Source organism: Mustela nivalis (genome assembly GCF_964662115.1).
Source record: "Mustela nivalis genome assembly, chromosome: 5".
Lineage (NCBI taxonomy): Eukaryota > Metazoa > Chordata > Mammalia > Carnivora > Mustelidae > Mustela > Mustela nivalis.
Window position 1 is genome coordinate 46684040 of NC_139024.1, and position 27456 is coordinate 46711495.

The following is a 27456-nucleotide window of genomic DNA, read 5'->3' on the forward strand; positions in this document are numbered from 1 at the left end:
CCCGCATCAGGCTCTCTGCTCAGCAGGGAGCCTGCTTTCATTCAGAGTATCCTTTTTGAATTTGGCCATAGCTGACAAACCTAATCGTCTCATTATCAATCTTATTTATAGTTTACAGTTTCAGTGAAGTTTGGGGGTGGACTTTATGGATCAAGAACTGTGTTGTAAAGTACCTTTTATATGTATTTTAGTCCTATCAGCCCTCCTGTCATGGATCTCAGAACCATCATGCAGATTGAAGAAAGTAGACAAAAATGTGGAGCTACACCAAAGACAAATTTGGGGTTGGTTAAAAAAAATCATAAAAAAGGAAAGACTGTGTTGTTTCATAGTTCTGTTATAAAGAATTGGAAAGACCTACTGGACTTTTTTCGTTTTTCTATATTTGATATTTAACTTACATTATAAGCTCTTTCCTGGGCATTCTTAACATTTCTTAAATATATGCTAAAGATTGAGTTGGATTGATAGTCCAGCTCTTGTGGAATATGGTGTTGACTGTCACAAATAGGCCTCTAAAATGATAATTGTGGATATTTTTGATGCAAGTGTAATATATTAGTAGGAAGGCTCATTTGTAGCTATTATTTGATTATTGATAGTGTAAATTGTTAATGTCTCTGTTGAATCTTGTGGCCATTTTGATCCAATAATAGTAAGATCATATCAGATAAACAGAAAGCAATATAATTACCTGTAACCTTCATTAAGTAGAAATTAATGCTAATTCATTTAATTTCTAGCAAAGTGATTTCTCATGGAGTTAAACTTTCTCAGAAGCAACGAAAAATGATTGCAATGACTACCAAAGAAAACAGTTCAGGAATGAATAGCATGGAAACAGCTTTACCTGCTCCTTCAAAAACTCCAAAACCAGGGAATGCATGGTATGCTTTAAATTCTATTAAAATAAACAGAGATCTCTGCATTAGCTTGCAAGGTAGTTCTTGGCTTCTTGGTCTCCCTCCCATCTTTCCAAATATGTCATTCCTTTCTTTGCTTTTCAGTTAAAAATTAGACCTTGTGTAGTAATTTTTTTGTTTTAATATTTACATCATGGTTTCCAAAATTTTTTGTACATAGATACAATTTCTTCTTAGTATTCTTTCTTTCTTTTTTGTATTTGAGATAGAGCAAGAGGGAGAGCAGGAGCTGGGGGAGGAGCTTAGGGAGAGGGAGAAGCAGGCTCTCCACTGAACAGGGAGCCTGATGTGTGGCACATTCATACCAGAGCCAAAGGTAGATACTTAATCTACTGAACCACCCAGGCGCTCCACTTCTTAGTATTCTAATTAGTGTGTATAGCTAAAGTAATTTAAAGAAGCAGTCTTATTTTTTTTTGTTCTTTTAAGAAACAATATATATCATAGAAAAATTAGATAAACACAATTTCTTTTTACCACCTTAATTTCTTTGTCCTTCTGGATACATCATGAATATCTTTATGTTGTTATAATTATGCCTTTCATCATCACTTTTTTTTTGTTTCTTTTTTTCTATTTTTTTAATTAATTAATTTATTAATTTATTTATTTTCAGCATAACAGTATTCATTTTTCATCATCACTTTTAACGTATTTACTTGCTCTAAGTTTACTCCATTAGAATTTACCTGAAATGGCAGGATTAATAGGAATAATCTCTAAAAAGGTCAGCTAGGAATTTGAGGTATATGAAATAGGTTGTACCTCCTGCTTCCCTTCCAGCCTCCCTTTTCTTTGTAGTTTATATCATTAAAAACTAAAAAGGAATTCTAGAGAAAAAGTATATGGATAGTGTGAAGGGCAAGAGATCCATTGAACTCCCATTTCCTCATAAGGACTGAAGAGGGTCTTGGAGTCTACTCTTTGTTGGAGGGAATCCTTTCTTTGCTTCTTTTATTTATTATTATTACTATCTTTTTTTTTTTTTTTTTTTGAGAAATTGAGAGAGAGAGAGAAAGTGAATGGGGTGGGGAAGCGGGGAAGGGCAGAAGGAGAAAGAGAATCTTAAGCTGCAGACTCAGTGCAGAGCTGTACACGGGGCTCAGTCTCATGACCCTGAAATCATGACCTAAGCCGAAATCAAAAGTTGTGTGCGTAACCCACTGAGCCACCCAGGTGCCCCCGCCCCTTCATTGCTTCTAATGCCACATTTTCCTACTTGTAAGAGAATAGTTTTCCTAATTAAAATGTAAGTTACTTTGAAGAGAGTGGCAGCTCATTTTGAGTGCTACCAAATAGACTCAATCAATGTCTTTCAGAGCTATTTCTAGATCTAAAGCATGATCACAGAAAAGAAGCTAAAGAAAGAGGTGGGAAAACCCAAGTAAAAAGGAGTAAAATTTGAGAGAATTAGTTTAGTAGAATGGTTTTTTTTTTTTTTTGAATGTTTTAATTCATCAGTATTTGTGGCATACTTTTATATATGAGACAATATATGGTAGAATGATTTGGTCATTGCCTCTGTAGGGTTTGTGGGAACACTGAGTAGTGTTTTCCCTATAGTAGGGAAGAGTTCCCAAAAGTTCTTGGATCAGTTCTCAGGACACTAACTATACTGCAGTTTGAGAGAATGAACTATGTACATGAGGAGGCTTTGGGCTCAGTAATATAGTTTTAACCATGCTATTAATCAGTTTCATTATTTAAAAACAAAAAGTAGAAGAAGATCCTAGGGAAGATGGTTGATTAGGAGGACTAGAAGAAAAACCAGCTGGTAAGCTCTTGGATATTGGTCTGAGCAATATTTTTTGAAGATTTATTTGAGAAAGAATGTGTGTGCACAAGTCAGGGGAGGCGCAAAGGGATGGGGAGAGAATCTTAAGCAGACTCTGCTGAGCAGAGAGCCTGACATGGGGATCAATCTTATGACCCTGAGATCATGACCTGAGCTGAAACCAAGAGTCAATGCTCAACCAACTGAGCAGGCACCCCTGAGTAACCTATTTTTTTGAATTGTCTCCTCCGACAAGGGCATCAAAAGCAAAAATAAGCAAATGAGACTACATTAAACCAATAAGCCTTTGCAGAATAAAGAAAACCAACAAAACAAAAAGGCAACCTACTAACTGGGAAAAGATATTTGCAAATGATGTGATTGATAAGGATTTAATATCCAAATTATATAAAGAACTCCTATAACTCAATATCAAAACAAAAAGCACAACCAAATTTTAAAAAATGGTCTGAGGACCTGAATATACATTTTTCCAAAGAAGACCTAGAGATAGCCAACAGACACCTGAAGAGACGTTCGACATTACTAGTCATCTAAGAAGTGCAAATCAGAACCACAATGAGCTATCACCATACACCTGTCAGAATAGCTGTTGTCAAAAAGACAATAATAACAAGTGCTGGTGAGGCTATAGAGGAAAAGGAACTTGTTGCTGGAATGAAAATTGTGCAGCCATTATGAAAAATCGGTATGGAGGCTTCTCACAAAATTAGAAAAAGAGCTACCATATGATCCTGCAATTCCACTTCTGGTATTTATATGAAGAAAATGAAACACTAATTTGGAAAGATAAATATAGAATCCTATGTTCATTGCAGCATTATTTATAATAGCCAGGTTATGGATACAACTAAGTACCATTGATGGATGAAAGGATAAAGATGTGGTATGTATACATAAAGTGGAGTTGGAGCCATTAAAGAGAATGAAATCTTTAAAAAAAAAAATTAGAAGAATGAAAATTTGCTGTTTGTGTAAGATTAATGGATCTAGAAGGTATTATGCTAGGTTAAATAAGGAAGAGAAAGACAGATACTATATGATTTCCCTTATATGTAGAATCTAAAAACAAATGAACAAAACAGAAACAGACTCATTCATACAAAGAACAATCTGGTGGTTACCAGCTGGGAGAAGGGGAAGAGGATTAAACAGTCAAAATAACACAATTCTGGTCATAAAATAAGTAAGACACGTAGATATAATGTGTAGCATAGGAAATATAGTTAATAATGTGTAACTACTTTGGTGGTGGTGGATTTATGGTGGGTGATCCCAATGTGTATAAATGTGAAACACTGTGTTGACTACCTGAAACTAATAAATATATGTCAGCTATACTTTAATAAAATTAAAAAAATATAAACAAATCAATAGCAGTTTTATGTATCTTAGGATATCAAATAAATTTAATTATAATTTTATTCTGAATTATCAAGTTGAGTTTATATAAAATTAATCACTTATGTCCTTATGATTTCTTAAGACTATTTTTGATATCTGAAGTATCTTTTAAAGTTCATTTCTGCTAAATTCTTCTGAATATATATACTTCTTTGATTTGTACTCATTAAACAATAGGCTGAGGTTACTTGATAAAATATATGTGTGTAAGTTATATGTACATAAGTATGTACATAAAAATAATTATATAGGGGTGTCTGGGTGGCTGAGTCAGTTGAGTGTCTGCCCAGGTCATGATCTTGGAGTCTTGAGATCTGAGCCCTGTGTTGGGCTCCCTGCTCAGTGGAGAGCCTGCTTCTCCCTCTGACTGCTGCTCCCCCAGCTTGTGCTCTCTGTCTCTCATGTTCCATCTCAAATAAATAAAACTTTTTAAAAAATAATTGTATATATATAAAATAAGGATATTTTATATATATATTATATATTTTGGTTATGGACATTTTATAACTTAATGGCACAAATCAAGGTATTTTTTAGCAATTTTAAAAATGTTTAAATAAAATGGTTGATGTTTAGAATCCATGAATTTATATCCATATTTAGTCTGAATGGAAAAAATCATTTGATTCTTGAATACTTTTTACACATAGGGCATAAATACATGTAATATATGCTTGAAGAAATTAAAAAATAGAATAGGATTGCTTTCCTGGAAATATCCCATGTAAATGTTAGTCTAAAGAAAGTTGGTAGAATTTAAACTTTACTATACTGTGAATAAATTATAAAATTAAAATTAGCATTTTAATGTGATTTTCAAATGGTGTATATATAGAGTATATTCAATACTGCAGTGATATAAGTTTTTAAAGATATTTCTCAAAGGTGCATTTTCATCATTCTGAAGAATCCTCTAAGACAATTTTATTTTTGTTGAACATGTTTTTATGCTGTATTTATCTTAATATTAAGGTTAAGTTACAGTTCATTAGCAAATCACAAATTAGTCCTGTAAATCTGCTTCTGATTGTGGGAGGGATTTTCACTCACCTAGTTTATATGTCTCATAATATATAGTTGTACTCCTGCTGTCTGCAGTTAGGTATGGTAATATGTATTAAAGATAACTGGTTCTTGCATTAGAATGAAGTTCTGATCAGCTGAACTTAAATCTAATGTGAAAACACCAAGTGTATATCTGAGAGTTGGCCACTTTTCTTTATCACCTCTTTTGCTTAGAGAAATAATACATTTCTTACCAATTATCCTGAGTGAACGAATGCATAATCTTTGTGGCCTGGCTTGATGTATGAATATAAATTCTTCCAAATTCCATGTAGAGGTAACCTATAAATTATAAACTAATTCAATTATTTAACTTTTAGAGCTAAAAATTTTATTTATTAAAGCTAAAATTTCAGGGCTGCTTTAGCTGAGAAATAAAGTCTCAATTTTTTATGTGGTTACAAATGTCTACAAATGTTTCTTCATAAAGCTTCTGTGGTTGCTAAGATGGAAAATAGCCAGAGCCTGAGTTAAGAAAGCAAAATCATGGGAAATCAGATACTATTTCAAATTATGGCATGATCAGTAGAAAGAATAGTAGAACTCATTTATAGAAATCTGTTAAGTTTTTCTATAGATAACGACTGCATGATTAATGAACATTTGAGTTTAAGGTATTTTATAAGGACTGTTACTTACATGTATTCCTAAGGAGATACTACCAGTAGCTTTTTAAAAAAAGTTTTGAAAGTTTTTTTAAAAAGTATGTATCATTTACCACATATAGGAGTCCCTAAATTACCCCTAGGATGAATCTGACAACTTCTGTTTTATAGATCATTGTGAAATTTCTGTATTTAGAAACATGAATACTTAGAGACATTGAATGGATTCTTAGTCAAGAACATTGGCCAGCAGTGTTCCCAAATTGCTAATGTTATACTGTACACCATAGTTACCTTGTTTGCTAATAGAAACCTTTAGGTATGTGTGCTTTGGGAGGAAGGAGGAATTGTTAAGGAAATGGGGAATGATTCTTTTGTATATGTGTTCAACTTTTTATGTTTTATGTATGTATGTGTTTAGGGAAAAATTTAATGGTCAAGTCAGGTAAGTTCCTTTTGAAGAAGTATTTTTAGCATGAATACCTAGTTAGGTCGTGTTTCTCTGATGTGATTTAAGGTTTTACGTAGAGCAAATGACTTATATGTGGACACAGTATATACTGTGATTAACCTAGGGTTCTGGAGTGAGCCTTGTTTGAGTTTAAATATGGATCTGTTATTTGGTAGCAAAATAAACTTAAATCAGTTATTTAATCTTTCTTTATCTTACTTACCTTGTACATAAATAGAGCTAAAAATAGTACCGATTTCACAGGTGTATTAAGAAGCTGAAACTGAGGAGCACCTGGGTGGCTCAGTGGGTTAAGCCTCTGCTTTCAGCTCAGGTCATGATCTCAGGGTTCTGGGATCGAGTCCCACATCCGGCTCTCTACTCAGCAGGGAGCCTGCTTCCCCCTCTCTCTCTGCCTGCCTCTCTGCCTACTTGTGATCTCTCTCTCTCTCTCTCTCTGTGTCAAATAAATAAAATCTTAAAAAAAAATAAAAAGCTGAAACTGAGTTAAAGCAGGAAACATTAAGCATAGCACCTTCAACATTGTCTAATCAAATATATAAATGTTAGCCATTTATACTTCAATAAATTATAACTTGATTTGTCATGTGGCCACACAATTAATTGATTTCCTTAACATGTATTAAGTTTTTGGCGAACTTTTTTTTCTTAGAAAAATCTTACCTGAGATGTTTTGTATTGATCTAATCTTTACTGAGCAATTTGGTAAAAGTTTACTGAGAAGTTTGGTAAAAAGTTACTGTTTTGTTGCACAGGATGCTTAGCTCATACAATAACAAAACAAAGTGTGAATCATCAGTATCTTCTTACTATTTGTGTTATCTTTGGCACTTCATAAGAAGTGTTGCCTTGATTTCTTACTGAAGGCAGTGGTAGACTAGATAAAGGAGGAGTTCTCTGATCATTAAGAAGTGGATTTGGATCCCAATTCTGCCTTCTCTCTGGTGATCCCTGAACTTTAGTTTCACTCCTCTTTGAAAAATAGGATATGATAAAAATACTAGTCTTTTAAGATTGTTACTGGAAGAATTAAATTACATGATGCATGTTAAAGTGTTTTGCAAATATGGTTTGGTAATTAGATCAGAGTTAGGTACAAATGAGCTATTCAGACAAAATACAGGATTTTAGAAGGAATTGGTCTTTTATGGGCTATCTCAAATAGTTTATGAACTTAATCTAGGTATGGGACTTTATGATTTCTTGTCAGTATGAATTTAACTTTTTTGGGAATTAATCCAGTGATCATTTGTGTCCACTTAGTAACATGACCACTTTGTTCTCTGAGTAAAGAAAGTAGAAAAAAAATTTAAAGTTAGGCATGGAAATTATTTACATTATTATTGCTTATAATTTTGACTCTAATGCTAAGGATTCTGAAAATGATGCTAAGGATATGATGTAGTTCTAGTGTATTAAATAACTAGTAGCTAAAGGTTATCTTTTAAAAGTTATTTTTCTGAGACTTTAGAAGGAAAGAGATACTAAGCCTGTCATAACTGATTATATGTCTTCATGTCAGAACTTCTTTGTTCTCATTGTCTCCTTTTTCTTTTAGATCACAGTTTTGTTAAATGCTCTGAAAATCATGGATAGTAAGACTTAACATTGCATTTCTCTGTATCAGCTACTGGTTTAAGTATTTTTTTATAAATTAACAATTTGATCCTCATAACAGCCATTATGATGATGGAGATGGTATTAGTAACCTCATGTTATTGATGAGGAAACACAAAAGTTAACTTCTCAAGGTCAGAGCTAAAATTTGAACCCAATCAGCCTAGCAACAGAGCTGATAAACCTAACTCTATTATCCTGCAAATTGTTTTTGCATTGATTGTAAAATACAACACTGATTGTTGAATTAACAGATTGATATAAAAATCTGAGTAGCAACTCTTTGAAAGCTAAATTAGTCTGTATAGATTTTTTAATTTTTTGCCTGTTTTTTGGTATTATTCTAAAATACATTTCACTTTCAACTAATTATCAAAGTATTACATCTGTGTGGGTGTGACTCATTTTGTGTATTTAGATCAACCTAATTTTTATTTCCTCTATTTTTTCAATGTAAAATTAGGTTTGCATTTTAAGTAACAATATATCCTTAGAAGTACAGTTATAATAAGTTTATAGGTTGAATTTTCACAAACTGAACACATCCTGTGCAACCAGCACTCAGACCAAGAAGTAACATTACCAGCATCTTCTGAGTCCCCTCCTGCCACCTTTCTACGTCTCCTCCCCCTGCACAAACCCTCTATCTTTTTTATCATCCACTATCCTGACTTCTCTTTCTATAGATTTTTCTTTTAATGTATACCAATAGAATTAGGTCTGGCTTCCTTTTGTTCAGCATATTTATGAAACTGATTCATATTTTGATGAGTACTAATTTCTACAGTGTAATATACCGCAACCTAGTCATTCAGCTTTTGTTTGCATTTGAATATCTTTGTTATTTTACTATTAGGATTAGTGTTGCTATAGATGTTCTAGTTCATGTCTTTGTTGAAGTACTTTTGTATTTCTGTTGGGTATATAACTAGGAATAACTGGATCATAAAATATGCATATATTCATTTTTAGTGGCTGTCACAGAACAGTCTCATCAATGGTATATGAGTTGTGCTTTCTCCACCTCTTTACCAAAACTTGGCATTTTTTAGCTTTATTTTAGTCATTTGGGAAGGAGTTCCGAATTCTTTTTCTATTATATTTTTTTAAAGCAACTTTATGAAGGAATAATTTACATGTGTTAAATGCACTAATTTTGTGTATAGGAGTTTTGACAGATGTATGATCTGTGTATTTACCACCCCAATGAAAATAAAAAGAAATATTTCCATCATTCTAGTACCTTTTTCAGTCTCCACCTATGCCATCATTGATGAAATTTGTCACTATAACTTAGTTTTTGCCTGCTCTCAAACTTTATATAAATGGCATATAAGTACAGTTGTGTTCTGTATTATGTCTGGCTTTCTGTCATTCAATTTAAAGTTTTGGAGCTTCATCCATGTTGTTGCATTTATCTGTAATTTCTTCCTCTTTTGTTGAGAAATACTAGGTTTCCAGTATATTTTTATGAAAAATTATTATTTATGTGTAACTCATAATAGACATGTTTTTATTTCTCTTGGGTAAATACTTAGGAGTGGAATTGCTGGATCATATGTTTAAGTGAATGTTAGACTTTATAAGAAAAGCACTAAACAGTGTTCCAAAACGGTTATGTTTTATATTCTGCCAGCAGTGAGTGAGAATTCTTCTTGTTACATATCCTTTCCAATACTTGGTACCCTTAATCTTTTTCATTTTAGCTACTAATAGGTGTGGGTTATTTCACATTTCTTGAGGGCTTATTGGCCATTTTCATATCTTTGGGATACATATTCAGATCTTTGCCTTTTGTTGGTCATATTTTGGATCATAGGTCTTTTCTATAAGATTTTTCTACTTTATCCTGTTAATGTATGTTTTATATTGATTTTTTTTAACTGTTGCACCTACCTTGCATTCCTTGGAAAAAACCTCATTTAGTCATTGTTTATTATCTTTTTAATAAATTGCTGAGCATTACCCTTATCCCAGAATAAGTTTTCTTCAGAAAGTTCTCTTTTATCCTGGCCGCCCCCTCCATACCAGTGTCAACCACTCTCATGATTTTTCTTCTTTGACCACAGATTAGTTTCAAATCTTAGAACTTTATATAATGAGAGTCAAACATTGTACTTTTTTCTGTCTGGCTTCTTTCATTCAGCATGTTTTTCAGTTTCATCTAGCTTGTGTATACCAATGATTTATTCCTTTTTATTATTCAGTAGTCTTCCAAGGTATGAGTATACAATTTGTGTTTATTCCTGTTGATAGTTTTTGGCAATTATGAATAAAGCTGCTGTTAACATTCTTGTTTGGGCCTTTTTACGGGCATATATTTTAATTTCTCTTGGATGAATCCTAGAGATAATGTTGGATTATACAGAAGATGTATGTTTACTTATTAAGAAATTGCCAGACCTTTTCCCATAGGATTAGTACCATTTTATCTTCCCACCAGCAAGAGCATTGGTTATTTTATATTCTTACCAACATGTGGTATTGTCAGTTAATTTTACCCATACTGGTGGGTGTGCAGCAGCCTCTCATTGTGGTTTTGTGTTTCCCTGATGAATAATGAGGACTGTTTGATGTGCTTATTGGTCATTAGCATATCCTTATTTGTGAAGTGCCTACACAAATTGTTTTTGCTTGCTTTTTGAAATTGCCTTGTCTTTTACTACTTGTTTTTTAGTTTTGAGTTCTAGGAGTACTTAAAAAAAAAAGATTTTATTTATTTATTTGAGAGAGAGAGAATAAGCAGTGGGGAGAGGGATAAGCAGGCTCCCCACTGATCTGGGAGTCCCATGCAGGGCTCAATCCCAGGTTCCTGGGACCATGACCTGACCCAAAGGCAGATGCTTAACTGACTGAGCCACCCAGGCACCCCTCTAGGAGTTCTTTCTTTTTACAGTATGGATACAAGCCATTTGTCAACTATGTGTTTTGCAGATTTTTTTTTCTTTTTTTCTTTCCCTTTTTTTAAAAAAAAGTATTTTGTTTTCTATTTTCTTAATGTCTTGTGATCAGAAATTTTAATTTTGGTTAAGTCTGATTCACCATTTCTTTATTTGGTGTTTATTCCTCTATAGATCCTAGAAACCTTTGCCTACCACCAAGTTATGAAGATAGTGTTTTGTTTTCTTCTAGGATATTTAGCTTTTACATTAGGTCTGTGATCCACCTTGAATTAATTTTGGGATATGGTATGAGATAAAGGTAAAGGTTTTTTCTTCTATCAACCATTTATTATAGATAAAATACTTTTACCACTGAATTGTTTTGGAAATTAAGAAATTGAAATGACTGTGTATATGAGGATCTGTATTTGAGCTCACTATTCTTTTCCACTGACCTGTTTGTTAATCCATATGTCCGTACCCCTCTGTCTTGATTACTCTGACTTGTTCTGTCTTCTTCCAACTTTGTATTTCTTTAAGAATACTTTGGCTAATTTAGGTTTTTTATATTCCCATATAAAAGAATAGAATTAACTTGTTAATTTCTACAGTTAAAAAAGCTGGTGGATTAATTCAGTTTTTAAAATAGAGATAGGTCTATATATATTTTTATTTCATATTTTTGTTACCTTTGATAAATATTTTTTTAAAAGATTTATTTATTTCAGAGAGAAAGTGCCTGAGTGGGAGGGACAGAGAAAGAGGGGAAGCAGACTATACTAAGCACAGGGCTTGACCCCATTACTGCAGAGATCATGCCCTGAGCTGAAATCGGATGCTTAACCAATTGAGCCACCCAGGCACCCTAATAAATTGATTTTTATCAAATGTATTTACATGAAGTAAATATAAATACTTATAATCTTTATTTTTTTAATTCCAGTGGTATCTTATATTCGTTAGATAGCCCTAACTAATTTATTATTTAGATAATCCTTAGATTATCCCTAAACAATGGCTTAAAACAATCAGTTTATTGTCTCATAGTTCCTTTAGGTCAGCTTCACTGAGTAATTGCTTATGGGTGTCCCTGGCTCAAGTATCCCACACTGCTGTAATCAAGGTTTAGCCAGGACTATCGTCATTTCTGATCCTGACTTGGAGAGGATCCTTGTCCAGGTTCACTCAGATGGATATAGAATACTGGATTGATAGCATTTTTTCCTAGCTTTCATAAAATTAAAGATGTTGTTCCATTGTCTTTTGGCTTTCCTTGTTTCTAATAAGAGTATCATACTGTGTTATATTTCTTTCAAGATTTTCTTTTGATCTTTGGTATTTAGCAGCTTGTTTATTACATGTCTAAGTATGGTTTTCTTTAGATTGATTTTCTCTGAGGTTGCTAAAATTTTTTAATCTTTTTATCTTCCACCAAATTTGGGAAATCCTTGGCTATTGTTTCATTAAATATTTTTGTCTGCTGTATTTCTAACCTCTTCTTCTGGTGCTCCCAGTTACACTTATGGTAGACCTATTGATATTATCTGATAAGTCCCCATGGCATAATTTTTCTTCAGTCTTTTCTTTCCTTTGTTTAGTTTTAAAAATTTCTGTTGATTTATCTTCAGTTTTACCGATTCTTTTCAAATTGGCTATTCCATCCATCCAGTAAACTTTGTTTTTTAAATACTGTATTAAAAGTTATTGAATTTCTGTTTTGTTCTATTTCATAGTTTCTTTTCCCTGAGCTTATTCTTCAATTTATTCTGAGCATTTTTTATTGCTGCCTGAGGCTTAGTTATAACACTTGTTTTTAATATCATTGCTAATTTCAACATCTGGGTTATCGTCAGTGTTGGTCTCCATTGTTTTTTATCACATTATTTTGATTAGTTCACAACTGACAGCAAGAATCTAACATCACATTAAAAACCAATTTATAGATCATCACTGTAAAATTTTTATATACATTCTCTTCCTTTCCCCCTGGTAATTTCTAACAATGACCTTTTAAAAAAATGGATGTTGTAACTGATTTTTGTTCTTTTTTGTAGGGCATCTTCTCTGCATTCAGTTTCATCCAAGTCATTCCGGGATTTCTTAGAAGAAAAAAAATCTGTTACTGGCCATAGTTCAGGAAATCATGTCAGAAAAGTTTGTTTTAAAGGAATAGAAAATTCCCAGGCTCCAAAAGTTGAAAGGTAATAAGTTAAAAATTTTTTACCTTAAAAAATTCTGTGGTGGTTTTACATTCTGAAATAATCTTTAAAAATTTATCAGGCAGAGTTTTACACATTCTTTTACATTCAAAATTAACATGTCTGCTTTTTTGTGGCTTTATTTTGGTATAATTTTCTTACAGTAAACTGTATATACCTTAAGTGTACAGTTTGATGTTTTGGCATATGTATGCATTTGTGAAACCATTACCACCTATATTCAAGACAATGACGATATAACCGTCATTCTCAGAACTTTCCTCATGCCCCTTGGTGATCTCTTTCTCTCTTCCTCATTTTGCTCTCTATGCAGCTGCTAATCCTCTTGTGTCAATAGAGACTATGGTGTATATTCTAGTTTTATACCTGTAGGATCATGTAATCTGTACTTTTAAAAATTCTCTTTTACTCAGTATATAGTTTTTTGATATTTGCTATGTGTATCATTAGTTCATTCCATTTTACTACTCGGTAGTATTTCATTGTCATAAAGCAACCTATATATCTGCATCTGTTGATGGATGTTTGGGTGTTTCCAGTTCTTTCTTTAGTTATTTTTGATACTAGTTTTTAAAGTTCAGTGTTTTTTTGTTTTTGTTTTTGTTTTTTAATTATTTATTTGACAGACAGAGACACAACGAGAGAGGGAACACAAGCAGGGGGAGAAGGAGGGAGACGCAGGCTTCCCGCCAAGCAGAAAGCCCAATGTGAGGCTCGATCCCAGAACCCTGGGACCATGACCCGAGCCAAAGGCAGACGCTTAACAACTGAGCCACCCAGTCAACCCAGTTCAGTGTATCTTAAAAGATGTTTCATATTTATTTATTCTTTTAAAAAAGATTTTATTTATTTACTTGACAGAGAGAGATTATAAGTAGGCAGAGAGGCAGGCAGAGAGAGAAGGGGAAGCAGGTTCCCTGCTAAGCAGAGAGTCCAGTGTGGGGCTCGATCCCATTATCCTGAGATCATGACCTGAGCTGAAGGCAGAGGCTTAACCCACTGAGCCACCCAGGCACTTCTAAAAGATGTTTCATATTTTAAATGACTACATGGAACATGAAAATCTAATCATAATTTAAAAAGCAATTTTCTAATAAAAATAGTTTTTCTGCCATAGCATATAAATTCTCTTAATCATTGTTCAAAAAAGAACATTTTTGGAGCATTAGATAATCCAGTGTTGGAAGAAAGAACCGTGTTTCAAGTTGGTTGACTAAATGGGATTTTTTTTTTCTTCTTTCTGCTAATATGACGTCTTCCAAAGATATTAATCCTTAAAGTATTTTAGACAAAACAAAAATGTAATTAAGAATGTTGTACTGTGACCAGATTAATATTTTACATAATGATAAAGCTTTTTAAACACTATTTGTTAGGCCTTTTTCCTCTAAGCCATTTTTAATGTGAAATCTTATGTCTAATTCCAGTAATAAGTTAATAAGTTAATATAAATTTCTCTAATCTAATATAATCTAATTTTCTAATCTAATCTAATCTAATCTAAATTTCTCTGATTGAATTAAGATGAGGGGTCTGGGAACAATACTATAGTTCAACCTTATCATATCTGCCTTTTAAGCAACTCCGGAGGAACTATCAAAGTCTTCTAAAATTGGAAATTACTGGTTTAGATGAACTCTTTAAACATTTTCGTTGTTGATATTGTGACCTCCTGCCTTATTATAATGTACATTTGGGACCAAAGATCTTGAGCCATTTACTTAAATGATACAGAAAATCAGATCAGAACGAATCTGAAGAAATCATTTTGTCTATCTCCCTGTGTGTTTATGAAAACTTTTATTAGTGGAACACTACAAAAATCTTAAATGTAATTCTAACATATAAAATAGATCAACTTTTTATATGTTTACTTATGAAATAGTGAGAATATTAAGGCTGGTTTGTTAGGGTCATAAATACAGAATTGGTTGTGATTTAAGACATTGGTAGTTTTAAAATTGACAAGTATTTAGAGTTACAGTGACAAAATGAATTTAGCCCCTGCCTGTAGAGAGCACACAGTCCAAAAGAGAAACCTTACACTTGTAATTAAGTGTATAAAATATAATGAAAAATTGTATCAACCTCAACTTTTATTTCAGCATTTAATTGTCTAATATTAAGAAAATTCTGACTGAAATTTATAAATGGTTTAAGATTCTCTAAGAGCATACTTCATTTAAACAGAGATAGCGGAAGAAATTTTCTTCTTGAATTGGTATAGAAATGAATTAACCTGGCAACAGAAGTTAACATGTCAGTGATCTTTAATGTATTAAAAGTATTTGGAAAAAAAAGTATTTGAGTGCATATTTTTTTATTAGTCTCAAAATGTATTTCAGAAAAGTACTAACAAAGTTTGGTGAACATTTTATGATACACTGAAAATGACTGAACTAAACAATGTAGAGCTATTCAGTATTTTGTAAGTTGTATTCTTAAAAGATGTTGAGTGAGGGGCATTTTATTCCATTCCTAAATGACAGGTAGGCTTTTAAATGTTATTAAATTCTCAGAGTAAAAATGTTTATTTTCAACTACATTTGAGTGCCACTGTACCCATATACTTGATTTTATGTTTATATATTTATTTCATAAATGTGTCTATTAGTTACATAATTCTAAACAAATGTTTTAAAAAGTCATTATTTGTATATCTCATTACATATTTTGATTCCAAAATTTCTTAGAAATTGTTTTAAAAAATTGGTTGTCACACTCTGTAATGATCCTGCATCTATCACAATATTTTAAAAAATTGAATACAGTATAGTCTTTTTATTGATATAAGAGAAACATAAGATTACTACTGGTTTTTGTAAGTTGTGTGATGAGTGGTGTAGACCAGGCATTTAAATAGAAGACATGTAACTTCCCTGTTTTCTTACTGTGAAACACATTAAGTCTGTCTCTATTTTTATTCATTTTTTTTCTTTTTTTATTTTGCACTCAAAGAGTTATTTTTCCTATCTATGGTTAATATTTATACCTGTGCTGGTATCTTAACTCCTTTCTACTTTAAAAGCCTTAAGCTGTGAATTATCCCTCTCTTTTCTTGTGGATATTCAGCTTTGTACTTTTAGGTAGATACCTCCCATCTGGTTGTATACATGCTTATTAGATCTCTCTCATGTGGGCTGGATGAGGTAATGAATCCCTCAGTCATCCCCCACACTTTCTTCTAACAGTTTTCCTATCATTACCAATCCCCTAATCCCTTCACAGCCAGATTTCTCAAAAGAGTTGTCAGCTCCCAATCACTTCTTAATCCAGTCTGGCTTCCAGTCCCATTACTAAACTGAAACAGTTCAGAGTAAGTTCATCAGTGACCTCCATATTGCCAAAAACATGAACTTTTTATATGACTCATTCTATTTAAAGTTCAATTACAGGTCATATTCTCATTTCATTCTCATTCTTTCTCCACCATTTCATGAGCTTCTATTTTCAGTTATCAGCTATACACTAAAGACTCAAAAATCATATTGCCTGCTCACAACTGTCATCTGAGCTTCAGACTTACTCAGCTTTCTTCTTCATAACTCCATCCTACTTGGATGTTCAGAAATATTTTAACTTTGTCTAAAACCAAACAATGTTTTCCTCAAACTCCTTTCATAAAATCAAACAAAATTACAAAGCAGCCCATTCTTCCTGATTTTTCTTCCAAAATTCTTCCTGATTTACCCAAAGAAAACAAAAACATGAGTTCAAAAAGTTACATGGCTCCCCTGTATTTATTGCATTTTTTTTACAATAGTCAAGATATGGAAGCAACCTAAGTGTCCATCAATTGATAAATGGATAGAGAAGATTGTGTGTGTGTGTGTGTGTGTGTGTGTGTGTGTGATGGAATATTACTTAGTTATAAAGAAGAATTAGATCTTGTCATTTGTGAGAGCGTGGATGGACCTAAAGGGTACTATGCTAAGTGAAATAAGTCAGACAATATAATTTCACTTCTAAGTGGAGTCTAACAAAACAAAAGAAATAAGCAAAACATTCATGTCTATAAATGGGTATGTTGGTGCCAGAAGGGAGGGGGTTGTGAGCATGGGCAAAATAGATGAAGGGGATTAAGAGATATAAACTTCCAGTTATAAATAAGTCATGGGGATGAAAAGTACACAATAGGGAATATAGTCAATGATATGTAATAATGTTGTATGGTGATGGATGGTGACTACATTTGTGGTTAAGCATAGCATAATATATAGAATTGTTAATCACTCTTGTATACCTAAAACAAATACATTATATGTTAATTCTACTTCAATTTTAAAAAATGCATATATGAAGTCCAGTTCTTCATGAGAGGAATGGAATATTTTATGGTTAACTGGAAATAAAAAAGTGTATCATAATGCTTAGTTTAAAATAAAGATAAAAGTTCTCTTTAAAAAAATCCATTCTTCCTGAATTTTCTTCCATGTTAAATGGCAAGGCTTTACTATTCCACCTTCCTTACTAATATTCAGTCTGTCATCAGGACACTCCAGTTTTAATCCTTAAATATTCCTTAAATCATATATTAAATTGTATCTCCACTGTTTTTACCTTCATTCAGATTACTATGATCTTTCACCTGGGCCACCCTATCTTCCTCTCCTCCAGTATATTGAAGCAGTTATATTCTTTTTCGAAATGGCAAATGTTATTGCTCTTAGGGTAAAAGCTAGAATTCTTATCTGGGCTTTAAGGCCTTCATAGTCTGTTTTCTTCCAACCTCTTATCTTTCTCTTTTAACATCTCTGGATTTTCTCTATCTTGTTCTTCTCTCAGTTTCTCAAATACCATTTACTTCTTGCCACTACCCTTTAACTAGATGACTCTGATTCTTTGTTTCTATTCAGTTATATTCTTAGGTGAAGTCAGACTTCCCTTACTGGGTCAGTATTTTATGATATGTTCCCACAGCACTTCTCACTCATCACACTTTTCACAGTTATTAGTGTGATTCTTTGTTTAATGTTTTCAACTGTAAATATTTTAATGTCTGTATATCTAACTATATGTTCAATGAAAGCATAGGAGAGTCATCTCAATGAGAGACTGATCTGTGCTCCTCACTGAATTACCAATGCTTAGAATATTTTCTAGCATGTAATAGAGTTCAGTGAGAACAAGATGATAAGTTGAGGTAAAATTGTAGCTGTTTCAGGTAACATTTGTTTCTAATGAGTAAGTTATACTGTATGCCTTTGGTGTGTAAATTGTAAGTTATGAGCATTAAGTTCATTTTAATATTTTTACATTTTAAATATTAACACTATAGATTGAAATTTTCTTATTTTCTTTGGATAAGTCTATCTTAAAATACTGACGATCTGTGGTTTCATAGTTGATCACTAGAGTGTGCTATAACATCAAGGCTCTTAATTGTGAAAAGTGGCTTCTGCTATATTATGGGTTTAGAAATTGTAAAGGAGTGTATAATAGTATACAGTATTCTACAGGAGTATTTTATCAGTATATACTATAATACAAGAGTATTATATAGGAGTGTATAATGGTGTCATGACATCCATAGCTTGTCTGTTTGGTAAGTGGAAATTAATGTTTTAAATAGCTGTATATTATCACTGATCACTGTATAATATCATATGATCACTGAGAAGGGAAATTGCTTGACTTTCATTTTTTAATTTCATTATAGAAAATGTGAACTCATAAGTGAGCTTTTTAAAAAAGAAATAATGAAACAAAGTAAAATATTAATTCACCAAATTATATATGAACAGCATTCTGCTTGCCTCTATCAGGTGTATATATAGGAAGTGTTAAATATAGGTCTAGTCCCTTAAATATGTTTGAAATATCTAGTTGGTAAGTCTAAGTGTGCATACCTGAAAGGTAAATGAAAGGTCAAGAATGAAATTGGAATACAATATAACAGTATTAAGTCACAAGCAGTATATGATTTAAGTGCCAGGTGAGTGGAAAAGAGGGAAAAAATGACTTTGGGTTGGAATTATCAAGAAAAACCCAACTGAAGAAGGGCTTGAGTAATAGTTCATAAACACTTTTCTTATTCAGTGCCAAATATTTGATCATTATATGTATGGCCGTAATGAATGATGTCAAAAAAATATTGATCTATTGCCACAAACTTTTGAACACAGAATGGGATTTTTAAGAGAGCAGAAGTGTAATAGAGATGGTGTAAATAGAGGTAATAGTGAGAATTATAGCTGGAAGACAAATGGTATGTTCCTTTAGGGAATTTGTGTGGCAAGTGTAATGGAGTTCATCTTAGGAAATTCCTCAAATCATGTATTCTTGTTTTAAATGTAGAAAATACGATTACCTCCACCCCCCACCTCCCACCACCCCCGCCAAGGCTAGGGAAATCCAGGAATGGCAGTGTTATTTGGGGATGTCAAAATGCAGAAAGGAGGGATTTGTGGAATTTATGTGTTTATTGTTACTTATATGTTCTTTTTCATTTTCATGTGTTTTCTTTCATTTTCCTTCCACTTAAGCATCCCTTTATGTAATTCTGGGCAGAAAATGATCTTGTGTTTCTTATTGGCAAGGAAAGCTACTTGCAAGGCAAAAATTATTCTGTCAACTCTAAACATAATTAATGTAATTTTAAATAATTGTAATTAATTATAATTTATAATTTGTAAATTGTAATTTGTAATTAAGCTAATACAGAATTCCTTAAAAAAAATAAAAGTCAGTGGTATGAGTAAGAAGTAATTTAGTTATTCTCAAAGTCTAAATTTGGTAAGATTAATGTTCAGTTTGAACAAAAATCCCTGAAAATAGATTTTATTATAGCCAGACTTTTAATGTTGCTTTTATTTTCAGAAGGCTAAATTTTATACAGATTGTCTATTGAGAAGTCTGTTTCTGTGTTGCAAATACCTACAGCTTAACAATGCTGTATTTATTATCTGAAAGCTTATCATGTTTTTGATATTTGTTTAATCAAAGCTCTAATAGTTTTGCTTCATTCTAAGATGAAATTTTCATGAACTTTCAGTTGTTTGGGTAAATTTATAGCTAATGGGATTATCCACTGAAAAAATCAGTAAGGGAATGGCTTTTGGGATTACAATGTTAGAAAACAGATTTGAGTTTCAGTCTAACACAGTAGCCCTCTGTGAACCTTTCTGAACAAGATTAAGCACATCTAAAATAAGAATAATATCATACAGGTTTATTATAAGGCTTAATATCTGATAATGCATATGGAAGTACTTTATAAATGATAAAATGTTATACAGGCCAATTGTTATACTTAAGCTCTGATTGCTTAAGTTTGATTTAACAAGGCCTAAATAGATACTTTAGTCCTGATAATCTGTTTTAGCCAGTACCATATCATTTTTCACAGACAGCTTGTAGCTGCTCTTAATTAAATAATAATGGATTCTACAGTATTTTTCCATTTCATTGAAAGTGTCAAACACTTAGCCAATCCCAGACACTGGAGGGATTTTTGAATAGCACTCAAGTCATTATCTGTGTTTATTCCATGTTATGCTTTAGTGCCCCAGAAGGCCTCTAATCTCTAATCTCAGACCGACTTTAGGACTTTTCTTTTCTTTCTTTTTTCCTTTCTTTCCTTCTTTCTGTCTTTCTCTCCTTCTTTCCTTCCTTCAAGGACTTTTCAAGGACCTTAACCATGGAATTTGCATTTAGTCACTAAAGTAGCACTCTATTCCATCAGAATGTAGAATTTTTTTCCTTCATTCTGTAGCTATTCTAGTCTAGATACTCATCATCTTGTAAAATTTATTCCAGTAGTGTTCTAATTCATTTTCTTAGCTTCATTTTTCTTCTGGCTAGACGTTTTTTACTTCATCCTGGAAATTTTTCTTATTTTGGATATCATAGGTCAAGTCCTATTTTGGATATCATAGATTTCAAGTCCTAGAGCTTAAAACTAAGAACCTATAACTATACCTATTTTCAGTTCACTCAGTATCTACCATCTAGAGTTATCCGTAATTCAAAGGAATTAGGAACTTTAAAAAAAAAAAAAAAACCTGTTTTCATTTCATACTTAAAATCCTCTGGCTTTCTTATTCTGTTATTTATTCTTTAATTCTGTTTTTATAAACAACTGTGTTCCACATATTCTGTTGGACATGAGGCACAGTTCTGTACCTTGAGAGACTAGTCTAGCAGTTAAGACAGATGTGAAAACAATAGCAACACAGTGTGGGAAGCTCTGTAATAGTAGTTGAAAGTGCTGTAGGAGTAGAGAGAAGGTGGTATTTGAGCCAGTCCTTAAAGAATAAGAAGACATTTGTAGTGGAATGGATTCTAAACTAAGGGAAATTATGGAAATAAAGGCAGGTTTATGATAATGGAAAACATACTGTACTCTGAGTGAAAAAGATCTGCTTCGTGTTCTGTTTCTGTTACTTCCCAACCTGTGACTCAGGCAATTATATATAATATTCTTTGAGTTTGAATTCCCTAATCACTGTAATGGAAATAATACATGTTTTCTTTATAGAGTATTGCAAAGATTAAGTGAGATAAAATATTTGAAAATACTCTCAGTGAATTTATTTGCCCATGCATCAGGTCTAAATGTTTTAGCTTTCAATGTATTTTGTACTCTGGCACTCATGGTTCATTTTAACTTTAGTTCTCTTTTAATCTCTTCCAAACTCTAATCCTGCCATTCTATTAATATCTTTACTTAAGTTACCAAAGTCTTTTACCATTCCATATATTTTACAGCCAAAAACCCTATTTCAATGCCACTGTCCTCAGCTTTAATGCCATTTTTCAGTGAAGCCCTCATGTCCGTTTCTCCTATGAATCCATACTACTTTGTGCAAATTGGTACAAGTATTGGTTGTTTTATCTCATATTGTTTTATCATTGTTTATAGATTTTTTAAAAGATATTATTTATTTATTTGACAGATCACAAGTAGGCAGAGAGGCAGGCAGAGAGAGCAGGGGAAGCAGGCTCCCCACCCAGCAGAGAGCCCAATGCTGGACTTGATCCCAGGACCCTGAGATAATGACCTGAGCCGAAGGCAGAGGCTTTAACCCACTGAGCCATCCAGGCACCCCTATAAATAGATTTTTAAATCTTTCCTCTCAGTTTTTAGAGGGGAAGGGACTAAGGTTTTAGTTTTTGTTTTTGTTTGTATCTTAAGGTAGCCACTAGATAGTTTTTGACGTAGTGTTCAATGATTCATTGCTTGCATATAACACCCAGTGCTCATCACAACATGTGCCCACCTCAGTACCCAGCATATGCCCTCCTCAATACCCATCACCTGGTTACCCCATCCCTCCCATCCCCCTCCTCTCTGAGACCCTCAGTTTGTTTCCTGGAGTCCATAATAGTCTCTCATGGTTCATCTCTCTCTCTGATTTCTCTCCCTTCAGTTTTCCCTTCTGAAGGGACCGAGTTTTTAATCAGCCTGATTTTCAGCACTATAGTGCTATACATACCTAACAACTGTACAGGTAATCCATAAATAAATCAGGAAGTCAATATTTTAGACCCTGTTTGTTCATTCTCTGACTTTGTATTAAACCTGACTAGGCGTAAATTTGCTCATTCCTGAAAGAGGGCATTTGATTAATCCTGATAACTCTAGGTACCTTTCTAGCTATAAAATTCCATAATTAGGCCAGTCTCTGTAGTACCTTTGTTAATTTTTTTTTCCCTTACAGGAAAACTTCTACCGCCTCATCCTATACCTCTTTTATTGTCTTCTCCATGAGGCCCTCTCAAATGCCAAATCTTTATTTTCATAGTCCTTGTTAGATGGAGTCTAAGTTGTTTTCTGCTATATATCATTTTTTTTTTTTAAAGATCCCATCCATTTACCTGACAGAAGGAGAGAGATCACGAGTAGGCATAGAGGCAGACAGAGAGAGGGGAAGGGAAGCAGGCTCCCCGCTGAGCAGAGAGCCCGATGTGGGGCTCGATCCCAGGACCCTGGGATCACGACCCGAGCCGAAGGCAGAGGCTTAACCCACTGAGCCACCCAGGCGCCCCTGCTATATATCATTTTATATATTGTTTACTCATTTTGTGATTTCGTAGAAAAAAGAAATCATATCTTATATGTTTCCATCCTGGCTTAATGCCTGGCTTATTAAAGTATTTACTCTATTAGTTGTTCATACAATTTGGCTAATTATCTGGTGTGTATGTATTTTGAAACTTGATGCTAATTTTTCATTTTTATTCATAAACTATTACTAATGTAAAACTTTATTTACAAAGTTTTCCGTATTTCCTAATGTGTGTTTGATAATAGTAAATGGCTGTATGAGTATTATTAGAAAAAATAGAACATTTCTTGCAACATCTCTCTGGTATTTTATACACAGGATTTTATAACTACCTATAGATTCTTTTTTAATGGTTTTTATTTATTTGAAGAGGGAGCCTGGATGCTGGGCTTGATCCCAGAACACTTAGATCATGTCCCGAGCTGAGGGCAAACGCCAGGCACCCCTGTAGATTTTTTTTTACTTATAATTTTAAAGGTAAGTCTGACTTCCACTCATTAACTTGAATCCTGAGTCAGGACTTGTAATTCTTCCTCTGTATTTCTATTAGTAAACAATTTTGCTAATATTAGTTGAAGTTTTAACCTCTGGTTTTGGCATTTGTTTTGCAGTTGCTCCACTCATGGTACCCCAGGACCAGAAGTCAACCATATTTCAGATTTACCACTTCTAGACAGTCACAAGTAAGGCTAACTGATTAGCTTTGGAGCCTCCAAAGCTAAGCTATTGTTTAGTAGTGAAAGATAAGACTAAAAATTGGGAGTAGTATATTGAATAGAATGAGTTTTCTGACTACTGTCTGTTCCATAGTTTGAGTTACCTTTCTGTTTGGTTATATCATTTCTGTTCCAACCAGCCTTTTGGTGTTTTCTAAAGTTTTCTCTATAGCACTGATCCAAATAAAATATTAGTTCTCCTTGCTTCTCTTTCTCATCTCACCATTCTGTAAAGAGAATGCAAAAGCTTCCAAGTCCCTTCATATTGTAGGTCACTGGGAAAAAAAATGTAACACTGTTTAATATTTCAGAGGAGAATTTATATGCAAAAATTTGCAATGATGAATGAGAACTCATTGTTACTATTCTTTTAGTCCCTGGCTGTCTTCTTCATTGACTGCTCCTTCCATGGTAGCCCCAGTCACTTTTGCATCTATTGTAGAAGAAGAACTACAGCAGGAAGCAGCTCTTATCAGAAGTCGAGAAAAACCCTTGGCTTTGATTCAGGTAGGTAATGTGCCTTTATGGATTTAATTTAGTGAAGGGCTAGATAACATTTCATCTTGAGAAAATTGTGTTTGTTTTCATCACAAAGGTACATATATTTATCATGTTAAAATGTAATATAAAACTAAGGGACTCAATAGTATTAATTGAAGGAATTCAGGATAATTTAGAACAAAGCAATTGTCACAAGGGTAACTTTTTTTTTTTTTAGCACTGGCAATGCTTTGGACTGTTTTAGTTTTTTTAAATAGTGATCAATAGGGCACCTGGGTGGCTCAGTCTGTTAAGCATGTGACTCTTGATTTTGGCTCAAGTCATGATCTCAAACTCCCTTTCTGGCTCCACACTAGGCAGTGGAGCTTGCTTAAGATTCTCTCTCTCCCTCTCCCCCTCCTGCCACACTCATGCGTGCTCTCTAAAAAATAAAATAATAAAATTTTTATATAGATACACACACACGTATGAAATATATATATTTTATTACATAAATATATTTTATATATATATATGTATGACAGTGATCAGTAATGAACTTGGCATTATCTAGTACTTATGGATCAGTAAGTGTTCTTAGGTTGTAAGCCACAGATACCAACTTTGGCTAACTTATAGAAAAGAGAAATTATTAGAGGGATATTAAAATTCCACAGATTTAGTTGAAAGACCAGGCAGCCAGGGTTGGAAACAGATAAGACCCATAGTTGTCCTGAAGAGTTAGGAGATTTGGAAGCAGAAAGTATCTCACTGAAATTTATTGGAATGAATAGATTCCAACAACTATTTTCAGGGTGTTTTTTTCTTTCTGTTCGAGATTAAAATTCAAGGGAGGGTGGTTATCTGATTATTCTTTTTCAGGCTTTAAGCCTTCTGCTTGCAAAGGGAATAGCAGGATACCTAATTTAGTTCTGCTACATTGTATTCATAGAAAGTGGTACTTCCACAAAAGGAGATTTAAAAGCTAATATAATCCTGCTGAAAGATTAAAGCAAGTTTTTTTTTCCCACCCTTTTTTCAGATTGAAGAGCGTGCAATACAAGATTTATTGGTTTTTTATGAGGCATTTGGCAACCCTGATGAGTTTGTCATTGTTGAAAGGACACCACAGGGACCACTGGCAGTACCTATGTGGAATAAGCATGGATGCTAATTTGCTCTGGAGTTGAAATGCATTTTTCATAAGTCATGATTGTTATAAAGAAGAGCTATGGAAAAAGAGTTCTTACAAATTTGGTAACATTCTAGAAAGAATGAGAAAGGATCTAATTTCTTTAGTACAGCTTAGGTGTGTAATGTCTGTATGATAAAAACAAATGCCACAGAATTGTGATTTTAGTAACTTTTTATGTAAAAATGTGAGAGGAAAAACTTCACTAGGTTAAAAGTTTAAGTAGAATTATTTCTTCTGAACAGTCTGAAAAGGAAAACATGAGTGATTGAAGTTTAAAATTTAAGAGTGAGGAATGAAAAATAACTTTCCATTTGAGAATTTTGGATAAATAATTTAGAAGATATTGCCAAATATCTGTTGTCACTCTTTTTTTTAAAAAATATATGATATTGATCAGCTTAAAGTAGGAGCATCCGCCATTACTTCTGATCCATTAATAGCCAAATTTTGTGTTTGCAGTTATAGTTTGTTTTCATTCTTGACTTTTGATCAGGCCGTCAATGTTCCAGGTTTGTTTTAAGTGTGGACTGCTCAAATGCTGTATTATTTCAATTTGTACAGCACATTTTGCATTAAATTATGAAATACAGTGCAAAGAGAATGTGAATACTATTCTGAAGCTTAGTCCAAGATAATGGTTCCTTTATTAAATTTGGAGTCATTGTGTGTTGTTTTTTGGTGGGGAGGGGAGACCGCATAAAAACCTGATTATGAATCAATTTCTCGAAATATTAAAGTTTTCCAAAATAGATGATTAATTATACATGCAAGAATTAATAGTTTTGAAGACTCTTTACAATATTATGTAATCAGAAGTTCTCTGAGCCTGAGTTATATGAATAGACATATGCATTGTTTTCTTTACAGTATGATGTTTGGTTTTAAGTGTTTAGATTTGTTAAAAACAAATGTTAAATTGTGCTCCAGTAAACTAGACAAATTGAGAAGGTTAATATTCTCATTTCTGAAACATAATCCTAGGAGAACATATAGGCAATTCACTGCTGTAATTCAGGTGATGGAAATATGTCTGAAACTAACTTAATACTTGAGGTTTAGCTCTACCTAAAACAGCAAATTTGTAAGCATATGTGCAATAAAAAATAATCTTGATCCATTTTAGTGTTAACATGTCTTCAATATCTGGTACTATATTGACATCTACCATAGGAGGAATTACTAGCCGGTGTTGTTTACATTGATGCTGTGTGTTCATTCCTTCAGTGCTTGAAAAAGGCAGTTTTCCTAAGATGCGTCTATGATAAGTTTTATATTACGTTTAACTAAATTGAAAAGAAATGGATTTTGTAATGTTTTATTGAAGTTGCAGTAAAGAGGCCTTTACTAAAGTAATTGCTTTATTTCATATGAGGCTTTGATTCTTAATGCATATTGGGATCATTAACATTTAAAGATGCTATAAAGTGGTGGTTTTCACAGTGCACTCCATGTTGCCTGGAAAGCACCCTAAAAAGCCTTTGTTGGATGGGATTTGAAGGAGGGACAGGGCTAACTGAGTCTGTGGGGCATTTACAAAGCTCCACCAGAGTGTCGCACTTTCTGGCCCATTTTATATAATGAGGTGTTCTATGAAATTTCATTGGGGGGCGGGGGAAGGAATTCTCTCGGTAGTAAAGTGAAAGATAAGCATGCTATACACTGTAACTTCCATAAACAATTCCATGAAGATAGTAACCTAATACTTTATCACCAAAAAGCCCAGGAAAGTGATGGTCCCCCTCCTCACCAACAACAATATTATTCTGCCTGTAGTATTTAATTCATCTTTAATCTCCTTGATTTCAAGACTTAACAGAATTGAAGAAAATCTGGATATTGTCAATTTAAAGGATCAGGGAGTGAAGAGGTTTTTAAGATTGACCAAAACAATCGTAGAACTCTTTAGCCTGGAAAGGTGATGGTTAATGGAAGTAGAGTGGTAAAATAAGAATATTTTGAAAACTTGCAAAATTGCCAAGTCTGCCAGTCAAGTAAATTTTTTGACAAAATACTAGGATTTGGGACCTCTCTTAAAGTTCAAAAGAAGTAACTTTTAAAACAAAGTTAAGAGAT

General features: G+C 33.1%; 1 protein-coding gene across 2 annotated transcripts in view; it reads left to right on the forward strand.

Annotated features, from left to right (window-relative positions):
* The window catches only part of IBTK (inhibitor of Bruton tyrosine kinase), a 95856-nt gene extending 69356 nt beyond the window's left edge, over positions 1-26500 (forward strand). For both annotated transcript variants that reach the window (XM_082730694.1, XM_082730695.1), the window contains exons 24-29: positions 192-284; positions 744-887; positions 12818-12964; positions 23604-23675; positions 24083-24215; positions 25231-26500. In XM_082730694.1, coding sequence (XP_082586820.1) covers positions 192-284; positions 744-887; positions 12818-12964; positions 23604-23675; positions 24083-24215; positions 25231-25362 — 721 coding nt within the window. In that variant the 3' untranslated portion in view covers positions 25363-26500. The remainder of the gene's footprint in view (positions 1-191; positions 285-743; positions 888-12817; positions 12965-23603; positions 23676-24082; positions 24216-25230) is intronic.
* Positions 26501-27456: the final 956 nt, after the last annotated feature.